Source organism: Heterodontus francisci, chromosome 2 (genome assembly GCF_036365525.1).
Source record: "Heterodontus francisci isolate sHetFra1 chromosome 2, sHetFra1.hap1, whole genome shotgun sequence".
Taxonomy (NCBI): domain Eukaryota; kingdom Metazoa; phylum Chordata; class Chondrichthyes; order Heterodontiformes; family Heterodontidae; genus Heterodontus; species Heterodontus francisci.
In genome coordinates, this window is record NC_090372.1 from 160,405,911 (window position 1) to 160,433,581 (window position 27,671).

At 46.5% G+C, this 27,671-nt stretch overlaps 1 protein-coding gene across 2 annotated transcripts in view; it reads right to left on the bottom strand.

Moving 5' to 3' along the window:
- abcb4 (ATP-binding cassette, sub-family B (MDR/TAP), member 4) overlaps positions 1 to 27,671 on the bottom strand; it is a 164,885-nt gene that overhangs the window by 102,412 nt on the left and 34,802 nt on the right. For both annotated transcript variants that reach the window (XM_068012986.1, XM_068012982.1), the window contains exons 5-7: positions 10,271 to 10,331; positions 7,722 to 7,913; positions 4,273 to 4,444 (exon numbers count right to left, since the gene is read on the bottom strand). In XM_068012986.1, coding sequence (XP_067869087.1) covers positions 4,273 to 4,444; positions 7,722 to 7,913; positions 10,271 to 10,331 — 425 coding nt within the window. The remainder of the gene's footprint in view (positions 1 to 4,272; positions 4,445 to 7,721; positions 7,914 to 10,270; positions 10,332 to 27,671) is intronic.

Below are 27,671 nucleotides of genomic sequence, written 5' to 3' on the forward strand. Positions count from 1 at the left end.
AAAAAGTCATAATTCACATTTATTGATGTGTTACAAATATTACAGCAGTCATTGAAATATAAGATAAGAAAATGGAATTTGATCAACTGAAGCTCATCCCAACAGCAGCTGTTAATCTCATGCACAAGTTTGAAAGCTTTTTAACCACGGGGAGGGGGAGGAGGAGGGAGCAAAGGGAACTTTCTCTCCGAGCTGGATCTTGTCCTACTGAACCTCCACACTGGCAAACATTCAGTCGCTGCACACCTTGCCCTGCATCTCAAAGAATGGCTGACCTCAGAATCTTCAAACTTCATGCGTTAAAGAAGCCACTAAAATGTGCAGAACTATAAAAATATATACACAGTTGACTTTGGGAAAGGGGAATTGAATTTTTCAAACAAACCACAAACACTGAACATTCATTTCTCATCAAGAACTGCCCTCGTCAGGAATCCATTCCATCACTAATTGATCCTCAGAGTTGATGCACAAAAAACCTTACAGGAAATTTTAAACTAACAATATGGTTGTGGGAAAAAAACATGAATGCCTATTCCCTGAAAATGATCCTGTAAACATCACATATCTCCCCCTTTGATGGCTTAGTGGATATCAATAGGCAACTGTACAACTTATGGTATGGCACAGAGTTATACAGACCAAGGAAGTTTGGGCTTTTCTTTAATTCATTCATGGGATGTGGGCATCACTGGCTAGACCAGCATTTATTGCCCATCCCTAATTGCCCTTGAATTGAGCGGCCATTTCAAAGGGCATTTAAGAGTCAACCACATTGCTGTGGGTCTGGAGTCACATGTAGGCTAAACCAGATAAGGGTGCCCTAAAGGACATTAGTGAACCAGATGGGTTTTTACAACAATCGACAATAGTTTTTTGGTCACCATTAGACTAGTTTTTAAATTCCAGATTTATTAGTTGAATTCAAATTTCACCATCTGTCGTGGCGGATTTGAACCCCCAGAGCAATACCCTGGGTCTCTGGGTTACTAGTCCAGTGATATTACCACTATGCCACTGCCTCCTTACACCTGCTTACCTAAACTTACCAGCATAATTGTTTTTAGTGTGAATGTGAAAGTAGAAAAGAAACCAGAACATTCCTTTTAATGACTGAATAAAGAGCACTGTAACACGAATTACACTTGTTCATTTAAAAACATTGAGTACTTCAGCAAACTCATGTTTCTAACACCTTTATGGAACTATTCAACCAAGTGTTACCAGCCAGATTCTAGACATGAATTAATTGCCTTTGAAAGCAATATGCCATTTCATCAGAAACTCTTACAAATATTATGGAATGGCCAGTATACTGCATTTGTTCCTTTTAGACAACATTACGTACAAGTGTGGGGAAGGACATCTATTATCAATCCATTGAGAACTGTAGTTTCTGGATCAAAATCACTTTTTATTAGAATATTTTAGCTAATGGAGAAAATACCATGAATTTAGGAACATTCTGTGCTTTGTTTTATTTATCCAATTCTTGAACATATTTTAGAATTACTTTTACATTATAAGGTTATTGTTGGGATCAAAAATTCCACAGGGATTTGACCCTTCCACATAGCGTGAGATGGCTGTATTGACGGAAGTGTTGTTCTTCGCAACCAATTTCAAAGTCCAGCCAAGCCCAAGACAAAGATATTTTTAACTATATTGGATAACCAGTCAATGCATTTAAGGTTATCAGGATGGAATTTATGCAACACATTTCTATGTTTATTTGTCTAGCTTTGTACATGAAATACAGGTGAAAGTCTAACAGGATGCACAGAATATGAGATCATTAACCTCATGTCCACACTCCTCTGAATAAAAGGAAACCAAGATTAGAACTGGTTGGAAATCTGTTAAGAAAGTCACACGATTGCAATGGGTAACTTCAAAGACTAAATACTCCATTAAATTTTAAAAGTCAGTAAATATTTCAAATTATTCTTGATTTATTTTCAGCCACCATACCCTATACTCAGGAAATCTCAAACTTCTTTGTCTTGCTACCTATCACTTCACCCACAAAAGCCTGCTCAAACGTGCTGTTTGACCATGTCTTCAGTAACGTCCCCTAACTTCTCCCCCCCCACCTCCTGTTTAGTCTCTCTCAGGTTTCCTGCATCTGGCAATGCCTATCAGATTCTGTTGTCCATTTCCATTCCCACATATCTCTCAGCTCACTGCCACTGAAATCCACATTTGTGCCTTTATCACCTATGGATTTGATTAAAGGTAGAGGACAATAATGATCAGAAAAAGCCTCTTAGAAGAACTATACCGACGGTCATAAACAGTCAAGCAGATTTTATATCACAATACTGGATGTTAGCTGTGCATCATGCTTCAGTCCCTTTTCTGTTCCCTATCCAAGTGAAAAATTTACTGTATTGAAAAGTTTACAACTACACTCAAGCATATTTCACTGGCTGTAAAATGCTGTAGGATGTCCTAAAGTTGTGAAAGATGTTATAATAAGACATTATTATTAGGGATGGGCAATAAATGCTGGCTTTCTCAGTGATGCCCACATCCCATGAAAGAATAAAAAAAAGTTTCCTTTCTTTATTCTAAAACAGTGCTAGTCATAATAATTCTAGGATTGAACTAAGATTTAGTGTTGCTTCCTCTCTTTTTCTTGCTCACCAACAAAAGGGGGCAACACATTCATTAGGAGGAAAAGATATTCTTACAGCAAGTGAAGAGATCTATTAGTTTTATGTATCTTTCCCCTGCTTTCTTTGGGAAGCAGCTAGCCTCATTAGCCAGTCCATTTGCTGAATAGATTACATTTAGGAGCTCATTGTGAGAGACTCTAGCACCTCATACATTCTTCATGAAGAAGTTGGAAACTATGGGGATACAAGGCAAAACCTTAGATTTTATCTGGGATGTGCACACCATGTTAAAAGCTGTTAAATTAGACAAGAGACTCACTGCAAAAGAGGGGCTGAATTTTGTGTTCTCGCCACATAAACAAGCCACCGCAATCTTGAGTGCGCAGCTTATTTAAATATGAAGGGAAGCTCCCCCCCCCGCCCCTGGCCACCCCCCATTCACGTGGTGGGGCGGCCTCGGCGATGCCATGAACGATGTCAGCTGTCTCTGCACAGGTGCTGGCACCATTTTTAAAATGACTGCCAGCCCTGCTCAGAGGCTGCAGAGTTGAACCCCGTACCCACCCCCACTACACTGAAAATAAATGTTTGCCGCATCCCCGCCCCAATACACTGACATTGCAGAGTCGATCCTTTCTCCCCTGCCACTGCACAAAGTGCAGAGTTCACACCTTCCCCCCCACACTAAAAATTGAAGAGTTGACCCCCCCCCCCCACCACACTAAAAATTCTGAGTTCCCCCCTTCCCCACCTCATGGCGCCAGCTTTTCCTGGATGGGAAAGTGAAGGCGCGAGTGCCACCCGTCACATGGAAGATCTGGATCCGACGGCAAGATCACGGGGAAATGTATTCAAATGTATTCATAAAGTTTATTTAAATATTTAAAGTCGGGTCCCGTCACCGAGCGGCAGGGGGCACCATGGAGCCTCGCCGCTGGCGGGAAGATCAGGTCTGGTACTCCTGGGGTCTGGCTCCGTGGCGGGCCGCTACCGCTCTGATCTTCCACCACGCCCAAAGTCGGGAGCAGAACAAAATTCAGCCCATGGAGTGAGGCAAGGTTGTCCACTCTCATTCATACTAGTCAACATCCTTATCAATGATGCCATTATAAGGAAAGCCATCAAAATCTGTTCCAGTCATTTATAGAGGTATTGCTCCTTTGTCCAGATAATATTGTGCTGGCAGAGTCACCTCTGGATCTAGACACTGAAAATCCACAGGCCAGTGATTCCAGCATGTAGGTTAGGATTGCACCATGGAACATTCACCACCAATGCCAGGAAACATTCCATGATTGCAAAGGAACTCTAATTTGCCTGCAAATGGTGGGCATTGGCACCTCAAGGGTCACGTCTAAGGTGCCCAATTAAGAATTTCCAACACAGGGCAGCACCCTTTCAAAGTCAACCCACAATTGCAGATACACCAGATTCCAATGATGTCTGGCATGCAGAACCTTTGACATTCAGAATCCCTCCACCTCACTCCCTCCAATGCTCCCTGTCCATGCTGCAGAAGCTGGGAAAAGCCATGGGAGAAAAGTAAGGATAGAAATTAGGGGGCAATATCCATTTGTTTTTAACAAATAATGAAAATTAAGGTGTCATTCAAAACATTTTAGGTATGTTAAAACACATAGCCAAACATACTAACCTTGGACCAGATTCCTGCAGAAATACCCAGAACCGGACTCACAGCCAGAATCACCAATGCTAGCTTCCATCCATTCACAAAGCCAACCACAAACCCACCTACAAAGGAGGCCAGTGACTGCACGGCCATGCCTATTTTATCACCAATTCCATCACTTATTTTCGCGATATCACTGAAAAACAATGTAACTCAAGATCACAATCTTGTAAAATAGCAGTCTACAGTGAGGCATCTGCCTCTACCACAGGGAACCCGCCTCCAGAAAGATCTCCTGGAGGCAGGAGCACGTTGGGCAGTTGACCCAATGCATGGCAATCCAAATTTCCACATTTCCCATTCCCCACCCCCCTGCCCCTCAGTCTTCTCTTTTCTAGAGAAAGGAACCTCAATTGATTCAGTCTTTCCTGATAATTATAACTTCTCAGTTCTGGTATCATACTAGTAAATCTTTTTTGCACCTCCCCCTACACCTCTCTCTCATTTTTGTAATATGGAGACCAGAACTGTAGTACTCTAAGTGTGGTCTCACTAAGGTTCTATACAAGTTTAACTTCCCTGTTTCTCAGTTCTACTTGCTCCTTTAATCGATTTAGACTCTTTTCTCTCCCAATAAGTACACTGATTCCTTATTCCTTCTACAAAAATGCAGCACTTCTCCCTTGTCTATATTAAATTTGTCATTTATACACCCACCTTGCAAGTTTAATAATGTTTTCTTGAACAGCAGTGATCCCAGCACCAATTCCTGTGGAATGCCACTTCCCACCTTCCGCCAGTCTGAGTAACTATCTTTAACCCATATTCTTTGTTTTCTGTATTGCAGCCAGCTAGCTACCCATTCTGCCACGTGTCCCCTGGCCTTAGTCATGAGCCTACAATATGGTACCCGATCGAAGTACTTTTGAAAATGCAAATATGTTACATCTGCTGTATTACCCTTGACCATTCTTTGTTACTTCTTTAAAGAATTCAGTAAGGTTGATCAAACAGGACCTCCCCTTTTGAAATCCATGTTGACTATCTTTTATTAGATTTTCAGTTTCTAGATTTTTTCTATCACATCCTTGAGTAACGATTCTATTACCTTTTCTACCACCAACATTAAGCTAACTTGTCCATAGTTCCTTGGACTTTTTCGATCTCTCTTCTTAAATATAGGAATAACATTCGCTGTCCTCCAGTCCTATGGTACTTTCCTAGCTTCTTTCAGTATTCGCAGATGTAATCTAGATGGACCAGGGATTTTATCATCTCTAAGTTTAACTAGTGTGTCTATTATCTTTCTCCTTTCTCTCTGAAATGTGTCGATATTTTGATCTCTTTTTCAAATGTCTCTGTGGTAAATACTGAGGCAAAGTAATTATTCAATATTTCTGCCAATAACAATGTTATGTAAGCATAGAAATAGATTAGATATCAGGAGGCACTTCTTTTTAGAGAGTTAAGACTTGTGGAACAAGTTGCTTGTTTGTGCAGTGAGTGTAGATACACTGCAGATGTTCAAAAGGGAGCTGGATGAGTTCCTAAGTGTGGCACAACTACATTTAGAAGTTAGCTGGGTATTAGGGTATGTGCCTCCCAGTCACCTTAGGCTCCAGAGCTGTTTGATCACCTTCAGGGATCAGAGAGAAACATTCCAGAACATTTTGCTAATTTAGTTGAAGATTTTTTTTGACTGTCCCAGGAGATTGCATGGTTAGTGTGTGGGAGGTGAAGGCCATTTGGGGTTAAGGTGTGCACAAGTTGCAACCTGACAGTATGGGAGAGGTGTGATGATCAGCTGGTGTTTTCCTCTCCTTTGTTTTTGTATATCTTCTATTCAACCTAAACAGTGAACGCAGAACTAGAAGAACATTTAAGCTGAACAAACCTCAATTGAGACTTGAGGTCAGAACATACAATGTTATTTAATGTCTTTAACATGTTGGATAAATATTTACGATGAAAGGGATTAAGTTTCCAGTTAAATATAGACGTGGAGTTGATAAAATAGCCTCTGAGACACAATGTTCCTGTGTTATAGGGACTCAGGGAGGGGGTATTTGCTATTTTTTTGTCAGCCGGGTGTCTGACATAAGTGAAACTCACCATCATGTTTAAGAGTCTCCAATTTAGGTTACTGAAAAATCAAGAGTCATAGAGTTATACAGCATAGAAACAGGCCCTTTGGCCCATTGTGTCTGTGCCAGCCATCAAGCACCTATCTATTCTAATCCCATTTTCCAGCACTTGGCCCATAGCCTTGTATACTATGGCATTTCAAGTGTTCATCTAAATTTGTAGGGTTACTGTTTGTCCAATATGAATGCACTCTTTTTCCCTGTAGGGACATATCCCAATTTCTAAGAGCCAACAGCTTGACAGAGCCAGAACTTAAGGACCCCCAAATGTGTATAGGAGTATTGCTTGATTTTAATCAGCTAAAACCGTGCAACTTCTTTAGCTATTTGTGGGCCCATGGAATAGGACTAAATAGTAAAAATGTGCTGATGAATAAATATTACAATTGGGGATGCGGGAGCATTTGTCCATATATTTCCCCCAACTGATTAATTAGTTTGAGTAGAGTCCATACCAAAGACAATTGTACATGATCTGTAGAAGAAGTGAGCTTGATGGGCAAATTGGCCTTTTTTTGTTCAGGCCCCCCGACGTTCTTAACTAAGAGATAGCATGATAGGATGTGTGGAAATAGACCTGACTGAAGTATTCGGTTCTCCAGAAAAAAAGGGAACAGTAGTGTAGAATAAAAATATTTAACTTGGTAGGCAGGAGGATGGAAGAAGGAATAAAAATAAGAAAAAATGTTACAGTAACAGAACTGAACTACATGGTTAAATGAGTTAACACAATCTTCATTCATAGCTAGAACCTGGTTTTGCATTCCACCCAGATAGAAGGGATGAAAATCCCTTTGTATACTAGCTGCAAACCTCCTTTGTAAAATTTTATCTCAACCCATTTCCTAGAATGTGTGAATGGCACAAATTAACCATAGTTCAGTCTAAGTCAGAAATCTAACTGAGAGATCAGGGGAGAGTGTACTTTTCTGCATTTGGAGCCAAAAAATATTGTTGGAGCAAAAATAGGAAAGTTTTACTTTGAAACTGTACCATGCCCAAGCTGGCAGAACCTGATGGTTTCACTTACTGTTCAAAGTAGAGAAGTATTCCATGAATCAGCACTAGCTCACATTAGTGGGTCCAAAAAATTGACTAGTTAGAATAATGATTCACTTCAACATCCAAAAGAAATTAAATCCATTTATAAATTCATAGCACACTGTCTCCATAATTTAGGTTGCCATTGTAAAATATGTAAATCTAATTGAGCACAGATGGCAAATAAGAAAGCCAAATGACAGCACATATATATATATATATATATATATATATATAGTCAGTTAGTTATATGTTTGTGTATTAAAGTCTGTATTTCTGATCACTTACTCCGTTAGACGGGTGTTGAGCTCTCCAACTTCAGCGACATCAAACCATCCTATTTCTTGACGTAATACTGCATGAAAAAAGGCCTTTCTTATCCTCTGTGTCTGCCTTGCTGCAGACAGTGACCAGAAGGTAATCTGGATATAGGAAGCAATCATAACAGCCGCCCCTAATCCTACATAGTAGTAGGAATATCTACAGATAAGAAAGAAAAAAAAGTTCTCTTGAAATTAACTGCCTGGCTTTAGGCATTTAGTCAATAAATGGCAATTCAAAACTGTGAAATGTGAAGTAATTATGAATAATTTCCATTCTTCATTTTCAACTTCCACTGTCCACCACCCTGCAACTATCCCTCTTCCTCCCCCCACCACCACCAAATATTCTGGAGTAATTTTCAACTTTGCTGCTTGGGTGATAACTTGGTAGAGGACCCCCTGCACTTTGTAGAACCCGCCCAATGTTTATTCGAGTGAAATTAAGGAATGAAAATTGGGTGGGTCTTACAAAGGGTCGGAGATCCGCTCTGCCAGGTTACCACCCAAGTTGAAAATTCCTTATCAAACACGAGAAAAGAAATAGAAAGCAATGAAGGTAAACAAGATAAAAGTCAAACGGAAATCCCATTGGACAGAACCGAAGAACTTCAAGGTGGACATTCCTGGAAGAGAAGTTTATTTTTATTCATTCATGGGATGTGGGCGTCGCTGGCCAGGCCAGCATTTATTGCCCATCCCTAACTGCCCTTGAGAAGGTGGTGGTGAGCTGCCTTCTTGAACTGCTGCAGTCCATGTGAGGTAGGTACACCCACAGTGCTGTTAGAAAGGGAGTTCCAGGATTTTCACCCAGCAACAGTGAAGGAACGGCGATTCCGTTCCATGTCAGGATGGTGTGTAGCTTGGAGGGGAACTTGCAGGTGGTGGTGTTCCCATGCATTTGCTGCCCTTGTCCTTCCAGGTGGAAGAGGTCGCGAGTTTGGAAGGTGTTGTCAAAGGAGCCTCGGTGCATTGCTGCAGTGCATCTTGTAGATGGTACACACTGCTGCCACTGTGCGTCGGTGGTGGGGGGAGTGAATGTTTGTGAATGGGGTGCCAATCAAGCGTGATGCTTTGTCCTGGATGGTGTCGAGCTTCTTGACTGTTGTTGGAGCTGCACCCATCCAGGCAAGTGGAGAGTATTCCATCACACTCCTGACTTGTGCCTTGTAGATGGTGGACAGGCTTTGGGGAGTCAGGAGGTGAGTTACCCACCGCAGGATTCCTAGCCTCTGACCTGCTCTTGTAGCCATGGTATTTATATGGCTACTCCAGTTGTTTCTGGTCAATGGTAACCCCCAGGATGTTGATAGTGGGGGCTTCAGCAATTGTAATGCCGTTGAATGTCAAGGGGAGATAGTTAGATTCTCTCTTGTTGGAGATGGTCATTGCCTGGCACTTGTGTCACATGAATGTTACTTGCCACTTATCAGCCCAAGCCTGGATATTGTCCAGGTCTTGCTGCATTTCTACACAGACTGCTTCAGTATCTGAGGAGTCATGAATGGTGCTGAACATTGTGCAATCATCAGCGAACATCCCCACTTCTGACCTTGTGACTGAAGGAATGTCATTGATGAAGTAGCTGAAGATGGTGACAATTAGTTAAACATGAATACAAAAGCAAAATACTGCAAGTGCTGGAAATGTGAAATAAAAGCAGAAAATGCTGGAAATATTCAGCAGCTCACACAGCATCTGTGGAGCGAGAGAAACAGGGGAGCAGGCCACAATTTATTCAAGTGATGGGGATCCCGGCAGTGGGCCAGAAGGCGGGGGTCTCTGACAGACCCCTGTTGCAATTTCATGGCGGGAAGCCAATTAACTGCCCACCGTTGAGGGCGCCATCTCTTTAAGGGACTGAGCGTTTGCCTCCACAGCTGTCGCCCAATCGGACCAGCATCCTTCCTCCACCTTTTGTGATGGCTATGGCACTCTACCATTCAACTGACCATCCTTCTGGGTCTAGGTTATGAGTATGAGATGACTATTTGTTTTAGGTGACAAAATTCCAAGTGGCTTCGATCCTGCTTTTATTTAACTGTCCAAACATGACATGTTTTCTAGCAGGAATCACCAGAAAGTAATTAGAAGCTGAAGTGATGGCTCCTTTTCCCTATTTCAGAGATCATGTAGCCAGTTGTTATCAACTAAAATCGCCAATTAACTATTATGATGTATTTACATGTTAGTTTGTCACAAGTTTTAAAACTATTAGAAAATAAACAAAAACCTTTTCATCTTTCAAAACTAAATCTAAACAGAATCCAAAGTCAATTTTTCTCTCCATATATACCATACAGTTTTAGTTCAAATTGTACCCAGTTAATAATGCATCATTCTATGAAATGTATTTACAAACTATTACTTTTACAGATGATGACATACAGTAAAATTCTTCAGGAATAAATTAATTTCAGTTACTAGCAATTTTGAAGTAATAACTAGAAATCACCTACAATGAAGCACAGGTCACAGTAGCAATTGAAACAAGTGTAATCTTGAAGTATTCTATACCTTGTCATCTGTTCCTCCAGTGTCTCCGTATCATTCAGTGTTATATTCAGAGTTAAATTTCCTGGAAAGCAGTATGTTCCAGTTAGTGGTATAGTTGGAAGTGATCAACAAATAAGTATCAAGCATGGATAATACAGTGCTTAGAAATAGGAAAGTACAGAATGCACAATTTTCTAAACTTAAAACATCTACATGTGTTAACCTGGGAGCCAATCCACTGAGTCAACCAGGAGGCAAGCAATTAGCTTGTTAATTTTTGAAATGACGAGTTAATCTCCTTTGGGTTTACACACCGAGCTAAGATGAACAGCAATCTTTCAGTTGAGTGAGAGATATCTAGACCATGGCCTAGGCATCAGTGGATGCCAGAAGACAACAGTACAACAGAGTAAGGGATGGGGAGGGTAGAGGAGGGATAGAGTCTGGGGAATGTGGTCAGGGGTTGATGGTAGTGATTTGCAGTGGAAAAAAGTGAACTTGTCTGTTTTTATTTGTTACTTTTACTACTTCCGATTGTAGGAGTAATCTTTGGCAGTGAATATGAATGAGACTGAGAATGGGGTAGGGGTGGGAAAATGTTTTCACAAAAAGTGTAACAAAATATGACAAGAGGAAGCCAAATTACAGAGAATCTTACAGGTAATACTTGGATGAACTAATTAGAGCTGTTATTGTCAACACAATACAGTTGATAAATCAGGTGAGCTCATTGGAGCTGCAGTGTTAACAGAATACATGATAATCAGGTGAGTTAACTGAAGTGATCATTTGAGGCTGTTTGTTTGCATCAAAATTCAACCAATTTTTTTGCTGTTGTTAAATCAACTCAATTATGAGAAGGAAAAACAATGTGTCCCCAAAATCCAAAGGCCATGATCAACACGCTTATACCTGCTTAGTATGCTCCAGCTGCTTGGGTTTGTGGAGTCAGTGGGTGAACATCAAATTTTCATGTGAACCGCTACAGGCACTTGTCTGCCCCATCTAGTGAGTGGCTGTCTTTTGGGAGGAGGAGGAAGGGTGAGGTTGCCCAGTCCCCTACCTCCTATCCCAGAACCCATGGGGACCCTCCTCATCCAAGGAGATAAATCCTAATGTTTCTATACACACGCGCACACGCACGCGCACACGCACGCGCACACGCACGCGCACACACGCACCACGCGCACACGCACGCACGCACACGCACGCAGTTCTAGTTCTAGACATCCTATCTACATCCACCTTCTAAGAATTTTGTAAGCTTCAATGAGATCACCTCTCATTCTTCAATTTCTAGAAGCCCAGCTTCCTCAATCTCTCATCATAAGACAATCCCGTATCCCAGGGATTAGTCTGGTGAATCTCCATTGCACTCCCTCTGAGGAGGAGGAGGAGCAGTCAGAGGATGCACCATCACATTATTCTCCTGCACCTTCCAACAGCACGGATACTTTCACCTCGGTGGATATGCATTCAGGCTTAGATTCAGGGTCACAAGCATCACATGCATCCCCAATCAGTAAATGGAGGCTGTGAGAGCTGAGGCCACTGACAGTTGGAGGACTGTGGGTGGCCATGTCCATGCTGAGCCCCAGGCTGACAACGAGCCTCTGGTGTTGACAGCACAGGGCATGCTGGAGTTGCAGAGAAAGGGAAGACAACATACGAACATACAAATTGGGAACAGGAGTAGCCCCTCGGCCCATCGAGCCTGCTCCGCCATTCAACAAGATCATGGTTGATTTGATTGAAACCTCAACTCCACATTCCCGCCTACCCCCAATAGCCTTCCACCTCCTTGCTTATCAAGAATCTATCTCTGTTTTAAAAATATTCAAAGACTCTGCTTCCACTGCCTTTTGAGGAAGAGAATTCCAAAGACTCACGACCCTCTGAGAAAAGATTTCTCCTCATCTCTGTCTTAAATGGGCAACCCCTTATTTGTAAATAGTGACATCTAGTTCTAGATTTTCCCACAAGGGGAAACATCCAGTCAAGACCCCTCAGGATCTTATACGTGTCAGTCAAGTTGCCTCTTACTCTTCTAAACTCCAGTGGATATAAGCCTAGCCTATCCAAGCTATCCTCATAAGAAAACGCGCCCATTCCAGGTATTAGTCTAGTAAACCTTCTCTGAACTGCTTCCAACGCATTTACATCCTTCCTTAAATAAGGAGACCAGTACTGTGCTCAGTACTCCAGATGTGGTCTCACCAATGCCCTGTATAAATGAAGCATAAACTCCCTACTTTTGGATTCAATTCCCGTCACAATAAATGATAACATTCTATTAACTTTCCTAATTACTTGCTGTACCTGCATACTAACCTTTTGTGATTCATGCACTAGGACACTCAGATGCCTCTGCATCTCAGAGCTCTGCAATCTCTCACCATTTAGATAACATGCTTCTTTTTTTATTCTTCATGCCAAAATGGACAATTTCACATTTTCCCACATAATACTCCATTTGCCAGATCTTTTCCCACTCACTTAACCTATCTATATCCCTTTGTAGCCTCCTTATGTCCTCTTCAAAACTTTCTTTCCTACCTATCTTGTGTCATCAGCAAATTTAGCAACCATACCTTCGTTCCCTTCATCTAAGTCATTTATATAAATTGTAACAGTACTGATCCCTGTGGTACACCACTTGTTACATCTTGCCAACCAGAAAATGACACATTTATGCCTACTCTGTTTCCTGTTCGCTAGCCAATCTTCTATTCATACCAATATGTTAACCCCTACACAATTAGATTAGATTAGAGATACAGCACTGAAACAGGCCCTTCGGCCCACCGAGTCTGTGCCGACCATCAACCACCCATTTATACTAATCCTACACTAATCCCATATTCCTACCAAACATCCCCACCTGTCCCTATATTTCCCTACCACCTCCCTGTACTAGTGACAATTTATAATGGCCAATTTACCTACCAACCTGCAAGTCTTTTGGCTTGTGGGAGGAAACCGGAGAACCCGGAGAAAACCCACGCAGACACAGGGAGAACTTGCAAACTCCACACAGGCAGTACCCAGAATCGAACCCGGGTCCCTTAAGCTGTGAGGCTGCAGTGCTAACCACTGCGCCACTGTGCCACCATAAGCTTTTACTTTCCGCAATAATCTTTGATGTGGGCACCTTATCAAATGCCTTCTGGAAATCTAAGCACAGTACATCCACCGGTTCTCCTTTATCCACAGCACATGTTACTTCATCAAAGAACTCCAATAAATTGATTAAACATGATTTCCCTTTCACAAAACCATGTTGACTCTGCCTGATTACCTTGAGATTTTCTAAGTGCCCTGCTATAACGTCTTTAATAATAGCTTTTAACATTTTCCCTAAGACAGATGTTAAGCTAATAGGCCTGTAGTTTCCTGTTACTGTCTCCCTTCCTTTTTGAATAAAGGAGTTACATTCGCTATTTTCCAATCTAATGGAACCGTCCACGAATCTAGGGAATTTTAGAAAATTAAAACCAACGCATCAACTATCTCACTAACCATTTCTTTAAAGATCCTAGGATGAAATCCATCAGATTCAGGGGCTTGTCAGCCCACAGCTCCAACAATTTGCTCAGTACCAATTCCCTGGTGATGGTAATTTTCTTGAGTTCCTCCCTTCCTTCCATTTCCTGATTTACAGCTATTTCTGGGATGTTACTTGTATCCTCTATAGTGAAGACCAAGGCAAAATACCTGTTCAATTCAATTGCCATCTCCTTATTTCCCTTATTAATTTCCCAGATTCACTTTCTATAGGACGAGCACTCACTTGTTAACTCTTTTTTAAATATCGATAGAAACTTTTACCATCAGTTTTTATATTTCGAGCTCGTTTTCTCTCGTACTCTAATTTTTTTCTCCTTAATCTTTTAGTTATTCTTTTCTGTTTTTTACATTCTGTCCAATCTTCTGACATGCCACCCATCTTTGTACAATTATATGTTTTTTCTTTAAATTTGTTCTTATCTTTAACTTTTTTAAGTTAACCATGGATGGTGGGTCCTCCCTTTGAAATTTTTCTTTCTCGTTGGAATGTATCTATTCTGTGTATTCTGCAATATCCACTTAAATGTCTGCCACTGTATCTCTATTGACCTATCCCTTAACCTAATTTGCCAGTTCACTCTTGCTAGCTCTGCTTTCATGCCCTCATAATTGCCCTTATTTAAGTTTAAAATACTAGTCTTAGACCCACTCTTCTCTCCATCAAACAGAATGTAAAATTCAATCATATAATTATGATCTGCCAGAGAATGGAGGGGCCATGCACAGCCATGAGTGGATGACAGAGGAGTCCATCCATGCCATGACTGCTGCCATGTCTCAGACATGTGAGCCCATGGCTTAGAGAGGTTGGCAACTGTGACCGCGTGGGTTTTCGCCGGGTGCTCCGGTTTCCTCCCACCGCCAAAGACTTGCAGGTGATAGGTAAATTGGCCATTGTAAATTGCCCCTAGTGTAGGTAGGTAATAGGGAATATGGGATTACTGTAGGGTTAGTATAAATGGGTGGTTCTTGGTCAGCACAGACTTGGTGGGCCGAAGGGCCTGTTTCAGTGCTGTATCTCTACATAAAAAAAATAATTTAAAAAAACCCTCATGGAGAGCCAGATCCCACAGATGTGCGCGACCTGCACACCATCACCTTGGCTATGAACTCAATGCAGCAGTGGCAAGGTGGGAGAGAACGAGGCGCTTGGAGTCTTCTCCAGGTCCTCGTCCTTCTCTGGTCAGCAGGAAGGCTCAAGTGAACCTTGAAAGGGAGGAGGAGACGCTGACCTCCACATCTGGAGGGTCCCTTCAGGGCACTCTGATTATGGATAGCAGCTCCTCAGCCCCTCCACCAGTAGACCTCCAGTAGACTTGACAACTGAAGAGGCTCCTGCATCTGTGCAGCAACCCCTCAGCCAGCCAGGGCCCTCCTGGCCTCAGGCAGCCAGAGGACGTCTGCCAAAGTCATTGAGGCCAAGGGGCAGCCTGATCAGCAGCCTGCCTCCAGCCCAGCTGCCAGCACAGGGGTCACATCAAGTAGAAGCACACGAAAACGTATAATCAAGAGCACCCAGACACATTTGGGTCTTCATGGGTGTATTAAATTTGGCCTTTGTCTTATTTTCTGCAATTGGTGTCATAAACAGAGTCAATAAATAAGTTCATCGTTGTAAAATTCTCATTTTTCATGCCTGAATTGTAAAATGCTGCCTTCACCTTTGCTCTCTCAATGGGCTGCCAGTATCGACACAGGCCATGTTTGATAAGCATCTTAGATGTGTCAGAGCATGTGATCAAGGTGGGCTCTAGGCACGCAATCGAGATAGAAAGGAGGCGACATGCTGAATACAGTGAGGTGACTCTTTATGGAGTTCACTTTGAGAGGCCATCACGGTGGCAGGAAGCAGGTATGTATGTGATTGAAAGACGTGCAAAGGAAGTGACAGTGTGCCTGGCCTCTGGTGCAAGGGGTTCAAGATCCAATGCTACCTGCTTAGCAGCCTCCTCCACATCATCAGATAAGGACTGGCGATCAATCATGTCCTCTTTATGCAAGACCTCCCCCCTCTACAGTGCCAAATTGTGCGGCGCACAGCAGATCACCACGATAAGCAAGGCCCTCGCTGGGACATACTGCAGGGCTCCACCAGCTCAATCTAGGCACTGGAATCTTATCTTCAAAAGCCCAATGGCCTGCTTGATGGTCACTTGGGTGGAGCTGTGACAAGTGTTGTACTTCTCGTCTGCTGCAGTGCAAGGGTTCCTCACAGGCGTGAGGAGCCATGTCTTCAATGGGTAGCCCTTGTCCCCAAGAATTTATCTCTGAAGGCGAGCGGGTGCTGGAAAAGCTGTGGCACCTGCAACTGTCGAAGTATGTAGGCGTCATGGCTGCTTGCCGGGAAGTGGGCACACACCTGCAGAAAACGCTTTCAGTGGTCACAGAGCAGTTGAATGTCGATGGAATGGAAGCTGTTCCATGGGAGCCTTGATGGCCACATGCATGCAGTCGATGACACCTTGCACCTATTGAATCCAGCGATGGCTCCAAAGCCGATGGCCCGCTTTGTCAGTGTTGGCCCGGTGGCGCACATAGACGCCAGCCCTCTTGAACAGGGCATTGGTCACCTCCTTGATACAGTGGTGGGCTGCTGCCTGGGAAACCCCACACATGTCCCCAGTGTATCCCTGGAAACAGACAGCAACGTAAAAGTTCAGTGCCATGGTGATCTTCAGGACCACGGGCACTGGGTGTCCACTGAAGCCCATGCATCACAATTCATCCGGCAGCATGGCGCACAAGTCAGTGACAGGCTCCATGTAGAACCACACTCTTCACTGACACTGTCACTTGGACTTGTGGATGCAGCTGAGGAGAGTCTGATACACTCTCTGGCGTGGGTAGGACCTTCTTGCCATGGCTGGCTGCTGCCGCTCTCCTCTTGGAGCTTCATAGGTGGGCGCAGCTGGATCCTGGCCCTCCCTCCCCCTGAACCACAGCTATGTGGCACAGGGGTCCACAACGACAGGGTGTATGAGACCCAGGCCATCTGATCAGTAGCCCTCCAGAGCACCATCATTGCAGAGATGAACTTGCCTTCACACCTTTCCCTTTGCTACTTCCCTTGGAATATGCACCTAATGCCCCTCAGTGCCCACCCTTGCAGAGAGCCCAGCACCTGAGATATAGCTCATTGAACCCTTGCACCTGTTGCTTTGCCTACCGAATCCTTGCACTTGAGATATAGCCCACCGGACCCTTGGAGCCTACAAAGAGCCCACCCGCGCAGAGTGCCCAGCATTGCAGGCCGACAATGACCTCCGCTCCCCACTCTTCCTTTATCTACTGCTCCCATGACTGCCTTCCCGCGGCCTCACTGAAGCACATGATCCCCGCACGTCATTGACTAAATTTAAAAGGCCCCATAAAATTGCTGCAATCTTCCATGCAGTGGCTCATTTAAATAGCCAGGGTGAACTGCACCCTCACCGCAACCGCCCCCCCCCACAACTCCCCGAACCAGGCTGTCCATCTCCGGCGATGGCGCAGCTGGCAGTGCGCAGGCGCTGACGCCATTTTAAAGGGCTGTCATCCCTACTGGGAAATGGAATTAAAATAAATGAATACATCTCTTTTGCCCTCTCCCACTTACCCCGCCAATAAAAATTAAATTAATTATTTTTCCTTTCCCTCCCCCCAAAACACTTACTTTTACCATCTGACCTTTCCCACCAAAACAGCACAAACTTTCAACTTCAACCCTTCCCACCATCCTCTACACCCATGAAGTTAATTTGACCCCGTTCCTCCCCACTCCCCCCGCCTCCCACTGAGAAACTTGCCTCCTCCTCCCCACCAACGCCCACCAGTGTGGTGCCTTGTTTTCCCGGACGGGGATCCGAAGGCACGGGGGTGCCAGCCGCCAGGCTGAAGATCGCAGCGGGACATCAGGCAGTGACGCGAGTTTCATGAATTCAATTTAATTTATTTAAATATTCAAATTGGGGTCCCATTGCCAAGCAGCGGGGAGGGGGGGGCACCATGAGGCCTCGCCGTCACCAGTAATATCAGGCCGGGCCTTCCCTGGAGGCATCTTCTGGCCCCCCCACACCCCTGCCATGGAATCTGATGCCTGGGGGAGAACAAAATCCAGCCCCATCTTTCTGTGCTGGACTACATAAGAAAAAAATATAAAAGACGCTGCTTCCATCTATAATCTGCTGCCTTTTTGTGTTTCTCTGACCTGTGAGCTGTGGAAAAGATCTGGAAAAATCTAGCTCAAGATCTTCTTTGAAACCTGGCTTCAAATTTCTGGACTTATCTCAACACCAAGAAGACACTTTTGCTCTGGACACCACTGGTTATAACGAAAGACCCAACTTTGTCTCTGAATTGCTGCTCTTTTGTGATATTTAAAGTAACTTTGATCAGTTTACTGCCCTTCCCCAACCACTGCTGCAATTGAGAGACTTCATCCTGCTGCTGAGCCTGTGATTGGCCGCTGGGGTTATACTGGTTTTTCCACTTCAGCCTATTCCTGGCCAAAATAATTACTCGCCTGTGCTGAGTTAATTTCCTAAGCAACCTACAGTCAGCTCCGAACGACCACCCGAGCGTATAGGAGCTGGAGGGTTTGGAGGATGGAGTTGGCAACCTGGAGGTGGGAAGCAGTAACCCGTAGCTGCTCCCTTCGCACACCTAGAGGACAGCATCACACCTACTTTTGTGCCAATCTTGGGCCCTGTTGGTTAACAACAACAAGAACTAATGGCTAAGGGAGTAAACCCAACAATCTGGAGTGGAGTCCCATTAAGCGGTTGGTGTTTCCCTCAAGTTAGCACCTTTGGTAACTCCTGCAACCGAATAAGACCCAGACACACAGAGTTATTTATACAGCACAGAAATAGGCCCTTCGTCCCATCATGTCTGTGCTGGCCATCAAGCACCTAACTATTCTAATCCCATTTTCCAGCACTTGGCCCGGAGCCTTGTATGCTATGGCGTTTCAAGTGCTCATTTAAATACTTCTTAAATGTTGCGAGGGTTCCTGCCCCTACCACCTCTTCAGGCAGTGCGTTCCAGATTCCAACCACCCTCTGGGTGAAAAAGATTTTCCTCAAATCCCCTCTAAACCTCCTGCCCCTTACCTTAAATCTATGCCCCCTGGTTATTGACCCCTCCACTAAGGGAAAAAAATTTCCTATCTAACCTATCAATGCCCCTCATAATTTTGTATACCTCAATCCCCTCAGGATTGTCCCCCCTCAGGTTTCTCTGCTCTAAGGAAAACAACCCTAGCCTTTTCAGTCTCTCTTCATAGCTGAAATGCTCCAGCCCAGGCAACATCCTGGTGAAACTCCTCTGCACCCTCTCCAGTGCAATCACATCCTTCCTATAGTGTGGTGACAAGAACTGTACACAGTATTCCAGCTGTGGCATAACTAGTGTTTTATACAGCTCCATCATAACCTCGCTGTTCTTATATTCTATGCCTCGGCTATTAAAGGCAAGTATCTCATATGCCTTCCTAACCAACTTATCTACCTGTGCTGCTGCCTTCAGTGATCTATGGACAAGTACACCAAAGCCCCTCTGACCCTCTGCACTTCCTAGGGTTCTACCATCCATTGTATATTCCCTTGCCTTGTTAGTCCTCCCAAAATGCATCACCTCACACTTCTCAGGATTAAATTCGTGTTCCGCTCATCTTACCAGCCCATCTATAACGTCCTATAATTTAAAGCTTTCCTCCTCACTATTTACGACTCCACCAATTTTCATGTCACCTAAGAAATTACTGAACATACCTCCTATATTCACATCTAAATCATTAATGTACACTACAAACAGCAAGGGTACCAGCACCGATCCCTGTGGTACACCACTGGTCACAGGCTTCCACTCACAAAAACAACCCTCAACCATTCCCTTCTTCCGCCTGCCACTAAGCCAATTTTGGATCCAATTTGCCAGATTTCCCTGGATCCCATGGGCTCTTGCCTTCTTAACCAATCTCCCATGTGGGACCTCGTCAAAAGCCTTACTTAAGTCCATGTAGAGTACATCAACTGCCTTACCCTCATCTACACATCTAGTCACCACCTTGAAAAGTTCAATCAATTTAGTTAGACACGATCTCCCCCTGACAAAGCCATGCTGACTATCCCTGATCAATCCCTGCCTCTCCAAGTGGAGATTAATCCTGCCCCTCAGAAATTTTTCCAATAGTTTCCCAACCAGTGATGTTAGACTCACTGGCCTGTAATTACCTGGTTTATCCCTGCTACCCTTCTTGAATAATAGTACCACATTTGCTGTCCTCCAAGACTCTGGTACCTCTCCTATGGCCAGAGAGGATTGGAAAATTTGTGTCAGAGCCCCTGCTATCTCCTTCCTTGCCTCACATGACTGCCTGGGATACATCTCATCTGGGCCTGGGGATTGATCCACTTTTAAGCCTGCTAAAACAGCTAATACTTCCTCCCTTTCAATGCTAATATGTTCAGGTATATCACAATTCCCCTCCCTGATCTCTACACCTACATCGTCCTTCTCTGTAGTGAACATAGATGAAAAGTAATCATTTAAAACCTCACCCATGTCCTCCGGCTCCACACACAGATTGCCACTTTGGTCCCTAATGGGCCCTACTCTTTCCCTGGTTATCCTCTTGCCCTCAATATACTTATAAAACTCCTTGGGATTTTCCTTTATCTTGCCCGCCAGTGTTTATTCATGTCTCCTCTTCGCTCTCCTAATTACTTTTTTAAGTACCCCCCTACACTGTCTATACTCCTCCAGTGCCTCTGCTGTTTTCAATGCTCTGAATCTGTCATAAGCCTCTTTTTGTTTTCTGATCCAATATTCTATATCCCTTGACATCCAGGATTCCCTGGACTTGTTGGTCCTACCCTTCACCTTAACGGGTACATGTTGGCTCTGAACTCTCACTATTTCCTCTTTGAATGACGCCCACTGGTCTGATGTAGACTTTCCTATGAGTAGCTGCTCCCAGTCCACTTTGGCCAGATCCTGTTTAATCATATTGAAATCGGCCTTCCCCCAATTCAGTACCTTTTCCGGTCCATCATTGTCCTTTTCCATAACTACCTTAAATCTTTCAAAGTATGGTCACTATCCCAGAAATGTTCCCCCACTGACACTTCTATCACTTGACTGGCTTCATTCCCTAGGATTAGGTCCAGTACTGCCCCTTCTCTTGTAGGACTTTCTACGTACTGGCTCAAAAAGCTCTCCTGTATGCATTTTTAGAATACCGCCCTCTTTAAGCCTTTTGCACTAAGACTATCCAAGTTGATATTGGGGAAGTTGGAATCCCCTACTATTATTATCCTATTATTTTTACACCTTTCTGAGATTTTCCTACATATCTGCTCCTCTATCTCCCCCTGACTGTTTGGAGACCTGTAGTACACTCCCAGCCAAGTGATTGCCCCTTTTTCGTTTTTAAGTTCTACCCATATGGCCTCATTTGAGGAACCTTCTACGATATCATCCCTCCTTACTGCAGTAATTGACTCCTTGATCAACAGTGCAATGCCACCTCCTCTTTTACCCTCAACCCCGTCATGCCTGAAGATTCTATACCCTGGAATATTGAGCTGTCAGTCCTGCCCTTCCCTCAACCATGTCTCTGTGATAGCAATAATATCCTAATCCCATGTGCTAATCAATGCTCTCAATTCATCTGCCTTACTAGTAAGACTCCTTGCATTAAAATAGATGCAATCCAGCCTTGCATTTTTCACTTGTGCCTTAACAGGTCGATATTTGCTCTGCCTTCCATACTGACTCAGTTTCTCTTCTATATTTGACTGTGCATCACCCCCTACTGTACTTCCACTCTGTATCTCATCCCCCTGCCAAATTAGCTTAAACCGCCCCCAGCAGCATTAGCAAACCTCCCAGCAAGGATGTTGGTCCCGTTCCGGATCAGGTGCAACCTGTCCAACTTGTACAGTCCCACTTTTGCCAGAAACAGACCCAGTGATCCAGGAAACTAAAACCCTCCCTCCTGCACCATCTCCTCAGCCACGCATTCATCTGCTCTATCCTCCTATTCCTATACTCACTAGCACGTGGCACCAGGAGTAAGCCGGAGATTACAACTTTTGAGGTGCTGCTTTTTAATCTGCTACCCAGCTCCCTAAATTCTTCTTGCAGGACCTCATCCCTCTTTCTACCTCCAAAGTAATTCATGACAACGCTACTTCATCGCACACGTCATCAGGATGCGCCGCGGTGCGCACATGCGCAGACGGTCTCATGCCCCCTGCGCATGCGCTGCGGTCCGGCTTACCAGGACCGCTTTGCGCATGCGCAGACGACGCGGTACGCGCATGCGCACACAGTCTCCTCATCTCTGCGCATGCGCTGCGGTCCGACCTGCCAGGACCGTTGTGCGCATGCGCAGATGACGTCATCGCGTTATTTCGTCTTCCTCGCCGACGCGCCAGTTTGGCCTCTGCGCATGCGTCAAAGCTTCGGCGCGACTTTTTGAAAGTGGAAGGAGGAGAGGTTTCGTCGGGCATTTTCTCGCATTTTATCTGAATTATTTATTCGTTTTGGAGACTTGCTTCATTTTTATTTGACACAGGAGATTGTTCCAAGGTAAGTTGCTCTGCCTTTGCAAGTTGCTCTGAAAACATTTCCATTGTCTGGGCCACCGCATGTTCTCCAGTCCCTGTTGTGAGTTGCTCTGAAAACATTTCCATTGTCTGGGCCACCGCATGTTCTCCAGTCCCTGTTGTGAGTTGCTCTGAAAACATTTCCATTGGCTGGGCCACCGCATGTTCTCCAGTCCCTGTTGTGAGTTGCTCTGAAAACATTTCCATTGTCTGGGCCACCGCATGTTCTCCAGTCCCTGTTGTGAGTTGCTCTGAAAACATTTCCATTGTCTGGGCCACCGCATGTAGCAGGATGAAGGCACAGTGACTGTGATTTCTGGCGCCAAACAGTACACACTGCAGATACATGATGGCCAGGCTACCTGCAGCTGCATCTTCTCCATTCAGACTTTGTTGCCCTGCAAACATGCTGTTGTTGTGCAGAGGCATCTGGGTCTGCCTTTGGACAGGCTCGCCCCCAATTGTCGCTGGCGTGCATCTCAGACACCAACGACGACAGGCATGGCTGCTGCCATTGTGATTACAGAGGAACAGCCAAGGCCCCTCAGCCACAGTGAAAAATACCACTTGCTTTCAGATCAATTGTACCAGCTACAACAGGCCGTTCTGCAGAGTGGAACGGCAGCATTCATGAGGAGACTGGACTGGCTGCGGCAACAGACTCTCCGCTGGCAGCAAGGACTGGCTGATGAGATGGAGCCATTTACTATGCCCAACAATTGCCCGGAAGCACCTTCGGATGGAGGAGGCCGCGCGCTGGACATCAGTCACGTGTCACAAACCCTGGATCCTGAGCGTCTCACCCCCTGGCCTAATGATCTGATGGACCATACATATGCCTGCCTGTTCAAATCTCCACTTCCCCTACCTGCGGTACCCTCTCCTTGCTGCTCAGTTACACAGTCACCTGCTCCTACACCCATCAGGGCAGTGCACATGGGCACACAGTCACCTGCTCCTACACCCATCAGGGCAGTGCACATGGACACACAGTTACCTGCTCCTACACCCATCAGGGCAGTGCTCATGGGCACACAGTTACCTGCTCCTACACCCATCAGGGCAGTGCTCATGGGCACACAGTCACCTGCTCCTGCACCCATCAGGGCAGTGCACATGGACACACAGTTACCTGCTCCTACACCCATCAGGGCAGTGCTCATGGACACACAGTTACCTGCTCCTACACCCATCAGAGCAGTGCACATGGGCACACAGTTACCTGCTCCTACACCCATCAGGGCAGTGCTCATGGACACACAGCCACCTGTTTCCCCATCCGACGTTGAAACAACCATGCAGAGCCTTGTGAGACTCCGCAATTGCCAGTTGCTGCCTGTCAAGCAGAGAGGGCGTCCAAAGGGGTCAAGCACTTGGGGAACATTCAGCAAGAAGAGACTGAGCACTAAAAGAAACAAGCATGCCGTGTCCAATGGTAGCAGAAATGTGAATGCTCTTGCTGTGAACACAACTGGTGATAGTAGTAGGCAGGATTAAATGGGAATGGATGGAAAGACGCACGAGTAACATAACCACTGGCAGGGAACTGCTGGGCTAAATGGCCAGCTTTATGTTCATAGCCCAAAAGAAATGTGCTTCTTTTCCAGCACCCTCACATCATTCATGTTTTCCCTGAGAGCAGCATTGAACCATCACGAGATAGGGGCAGTAACATCATCCTGCCTCCTACAGCTGAGGTGGGTACTAAGTGATTCATTGGCGGTGTTATCAGTACATGCCTTTACCGCAGAACACAAAGCATTCTCAACAGTAATTCCATTGGAGGGAGGGAAGCTCTGACACTGATGTTCTTTCCTTATTTTCTTTCATGTAAAACGTGCCCTTGAGAAAACAATCCTTGACACTTAAGGACGGCATTCAAGCAAAGGAGGCAGTGCGGGAGAGGACGCAAGGATGTGCTGATTCCTGCATCTGAGGTGGGTAATAAGTGCTTCATTGGCGACGTTATCAATTGGTGCCTTCACTGCAGAACTTAAAAAGGTGTGCGCAACAGTAATTTCAGTGGATGGAGGGAGGCAAGCTCTGACTCTGATTTGCTTTATTTCTTTTCATGTAAAACATGCCGTCGAGAAAACAATCCTCGAGACTTACGGTCAGCATTCAAGCAACGAAGACAACTAGATCATGCTGCGGAGCTCATCACGATGTGGAAAGGAACATTGCATTTATGGATGAATTGGGAATGCACATTGGGATGTGCTTGGGGAACATTCACCAAGAATAGACTGAGCTCAGACTCTTGTGACTTTGCCTTCTTCACATGGACAATACAGTAGTGGAATAGAGAGCCAAGCGTTTATTCACCACAAGGCTCTCCAGGAATAATCTCTTTAGCTGTGCACAGCAGAGACTCGGCCTGTCTGTCTAACCGGAATGCTGGAAACACAACACTCATGTATCCATGCACAGCAGTTCCTCGGATACTTAATGAACTTAATAAAACTTTTCAATAATTAAACCCAGAATTGTTGAGGTTTTGTTTTGCATGCTATTTCCCCGACTTTGCAACTGCACTTCAGATATTCAACTATGGTGGGGAGGTAGAGGGGGGGGTGGGTGAAGAGGGGGAGGGGTGGGTGAAGAGGGGGAGGGGTGGGTAAAGAGGGGGAGGGGTGGGTGAAGAGGGGGAGGGGAGGGGGAGAGCGGGGAGGGGAGGGGAGGGGTGGGGAGAGGGAGCATGCAAAATGCAGGGACCAAACAGTTGCAATGCCTGAAGTACTGTGGCGAAGTAGAGAAAGCAACTGGATAGGGGAGAAAGCAACTGGATTGGGCATCCGCAGCTGGAGGGAACGGGCTGAATGGAGAGGGCCAGAAGCGAGAGGCCGTAGAGAGCCGCGGGGAGCGAGCGTGCGAAGACCTTGGTGTCACCGGGTCCAGGGACTGGCCAGTAAGTCTTTTGCTGTTGTGTTTATGGCGCATGCACAGAAAAAGGCACTCCTCTTCCGTTCCACTGCTCCCCCCCCCCCCACTCACTCCCCTTCCTCCCTCTCCCCCCAGCCTCTCTCCCTGCCCCCTCCTTACCCCTCCCTCTCCCTCTTTCTCCCCCTCTTTCTCCCCCCTTTCCCTCTCCCTCTTTCTCCTCCTCTCCCTCTTTCCCTCCCTCATTCTCCCCCCTCCCTCTCCCTCTTTCCCTCACCTCTCTCCCTCTCCCTCTTTCCCTCCCTCATTCTCCCCCCTCTCCCTCTTTCACCCCCCCTCTCCCTCTTCTCCCCCCCCTCTCCCTCTATCTCCCCCCCTCCACCTCTTTCTCCCCCCCTCTCCCTCTTTCTCTCCCTTTCTCTCCCTCTTTCTTCTCCCTTTCTCTCCCTCTTTCTTCTCCCCCCCTCTCCCTCTTTCTCTCCCTTTCTCTCCCTCTTTCTTCCCCCCTCCCTCTCCCTCTTTCTCCCCCTCTTTCTTCCCCCTCCCTCTCCCTTTTTCTCCCCCTCCCTCTTCTCTCCCTCTTTCCTCCCCTCCCTCTTTCTCTCCCTCTTTCTTCCCCCCTCCCTCTCCCTCTTTCTCCCCCCTCTTTCTCCCCCCTCCTCTCCCTCTTTCTCCCCCTCATCTTCCCCCCTCCCTCTCCCTCTTCTCCCCCTCTTTCTTCCCCCCTCCCTCTCCCTCTTTCTCCCCCTCTTTCTTCCCCCCTCCCTCTCCCTCTTTCTCCCCCTCTTTCTTCCCCCCTCCCACTCCCTCTTTCTCCCCACCTCTTCTCCCCCCACCCTCTCCCTCTTCTCCCCCTCTTCTTCCCCCCTCCCTCTCCCATCTTTCCTCCCCCTCTTTCTCCCCTCCTCCCTCTCCCTCTTTCTCCCCCCTTTCTCCCCCTCCCTCTCCCATCTTCCTCCCCCCTCTTTCTTCCCCCTCCCTCTCCCTCTTTCTCCCCTCTTTCTTCCCCCCTCCCTCTTTCTCCCCCTCTTCTTCCCCCCTCCCTCTCCTCTTTCTCCCCCCTCTTCTTCCCCCTCCCCTCTCCCTCTTTCTCCCCCCCCCTTTCTCCCCCCTCCCTCTCCCTCTTTCCCCCCCTCCCTCTCCCTCCCCTCCCTCTTTCTCCCCCTCCCTCTCCCTCTTTCTTCCCCCCTCCCTCTCCCTCTTTCTCCCCCTCTTTCTTCCCCCCTCCCTCTCCCTCTCCCTCTTTCTTCCCCCCTCCCTCTCCCTCTCCCTCTTTCTCCCCCCCTCCCTCCCTCTCCCTCTTTCTCCCCCCCTCCTCTCCCTCTCCCTCTTTCTCCCCCCCTCCCTCTCCCTCTCCCTCTTTCTCCCCCCCTCCCTCCCTCTCCCTCTTTCTCCCCCCCTCCCTCCCTCTCCCCTCTTTCTCCCCCCCTCCCTCCCTCTCCCTCTTTCTCCCCCCCTCCCTCCTCCCTCTTTCTCCCCCCTCCCTCTCCCTCTTTCTCCCCCCCCTCCCTCTCCCTCTTTCTCCCCCCTCCCTCTCCTCTTTCTCCCCCCCTCCCTCTCCCTCTTTCTCCCCCTTTCTCCCCCCTCCCTCTCCCTCTTTCTCCCCCTCTTCTCCCCCCTCCCTCTCCCTCTTCTCCCCTTTCTCCCCCTCCCTCTCCTCTTCTCCCCCCTTCTTCCCCCCTCCTCTCCCTCTTTCTCCCCCCTCCCTCTCCCCTCCCTCTCCCTCTTCTCCCCTTTCTCCCCCTCCTCCCCTCTTCTCCCCTTTCTCCCCCCTCCCTCCCCCCTCCTCTCCCTCTTTCTCCCCCCTCCCTCTCCCTCTTTCTCCCCCTTTCTCCCCCCTCCCTCTCCCTCTTTCTCCCCCTTTCTCCCCCCTCCCTCTCCCTCTTTCTCCCCCTTTCTCCCCCCTCCCTCTCCCTCTTTCTCCCCCTTTCTCCCCCCTCCCTCTCCCTCTTTCTCCCCCTTTCTCCCCCCTCCCTCTCCCTCTTTCTCCCCCTTTCTCCCCCTCCCTCTCCCTCTTTCTCCCCCCTCCCTCCCCCCTCCCTCTCCCTCTTTCTCCCCCCTCCCTCCCCCTCTTTCTCCCCCCTCCCTCTCCCTCTTTCTCCCCCTCCCTCTCCCTCTTTCTCCCCCCTCCCTCTCCCTCTTTCTCCCCCCTCCCTCTCCTCTTTCTCCCCCTCCCTCTCCCTCTTTCTCCCCCTCCCTCTTCTCCCCCCCTCCCTCTTTCTCCCCCCCCCTCCCTCTTTCTCCCCCCCTCCCTCTCCCTCTTTCTCCCCCTCTTTCTCCCCCTCTTTCTCCCTCTCCCTCTTTCTTCCCCCCTCCCTCTCCCTCTTTCTTCCCCCCTCCCTCTCCCTCTTTCTTCCCCCCTCCCTCTCCCTCTTTCTTCCCCA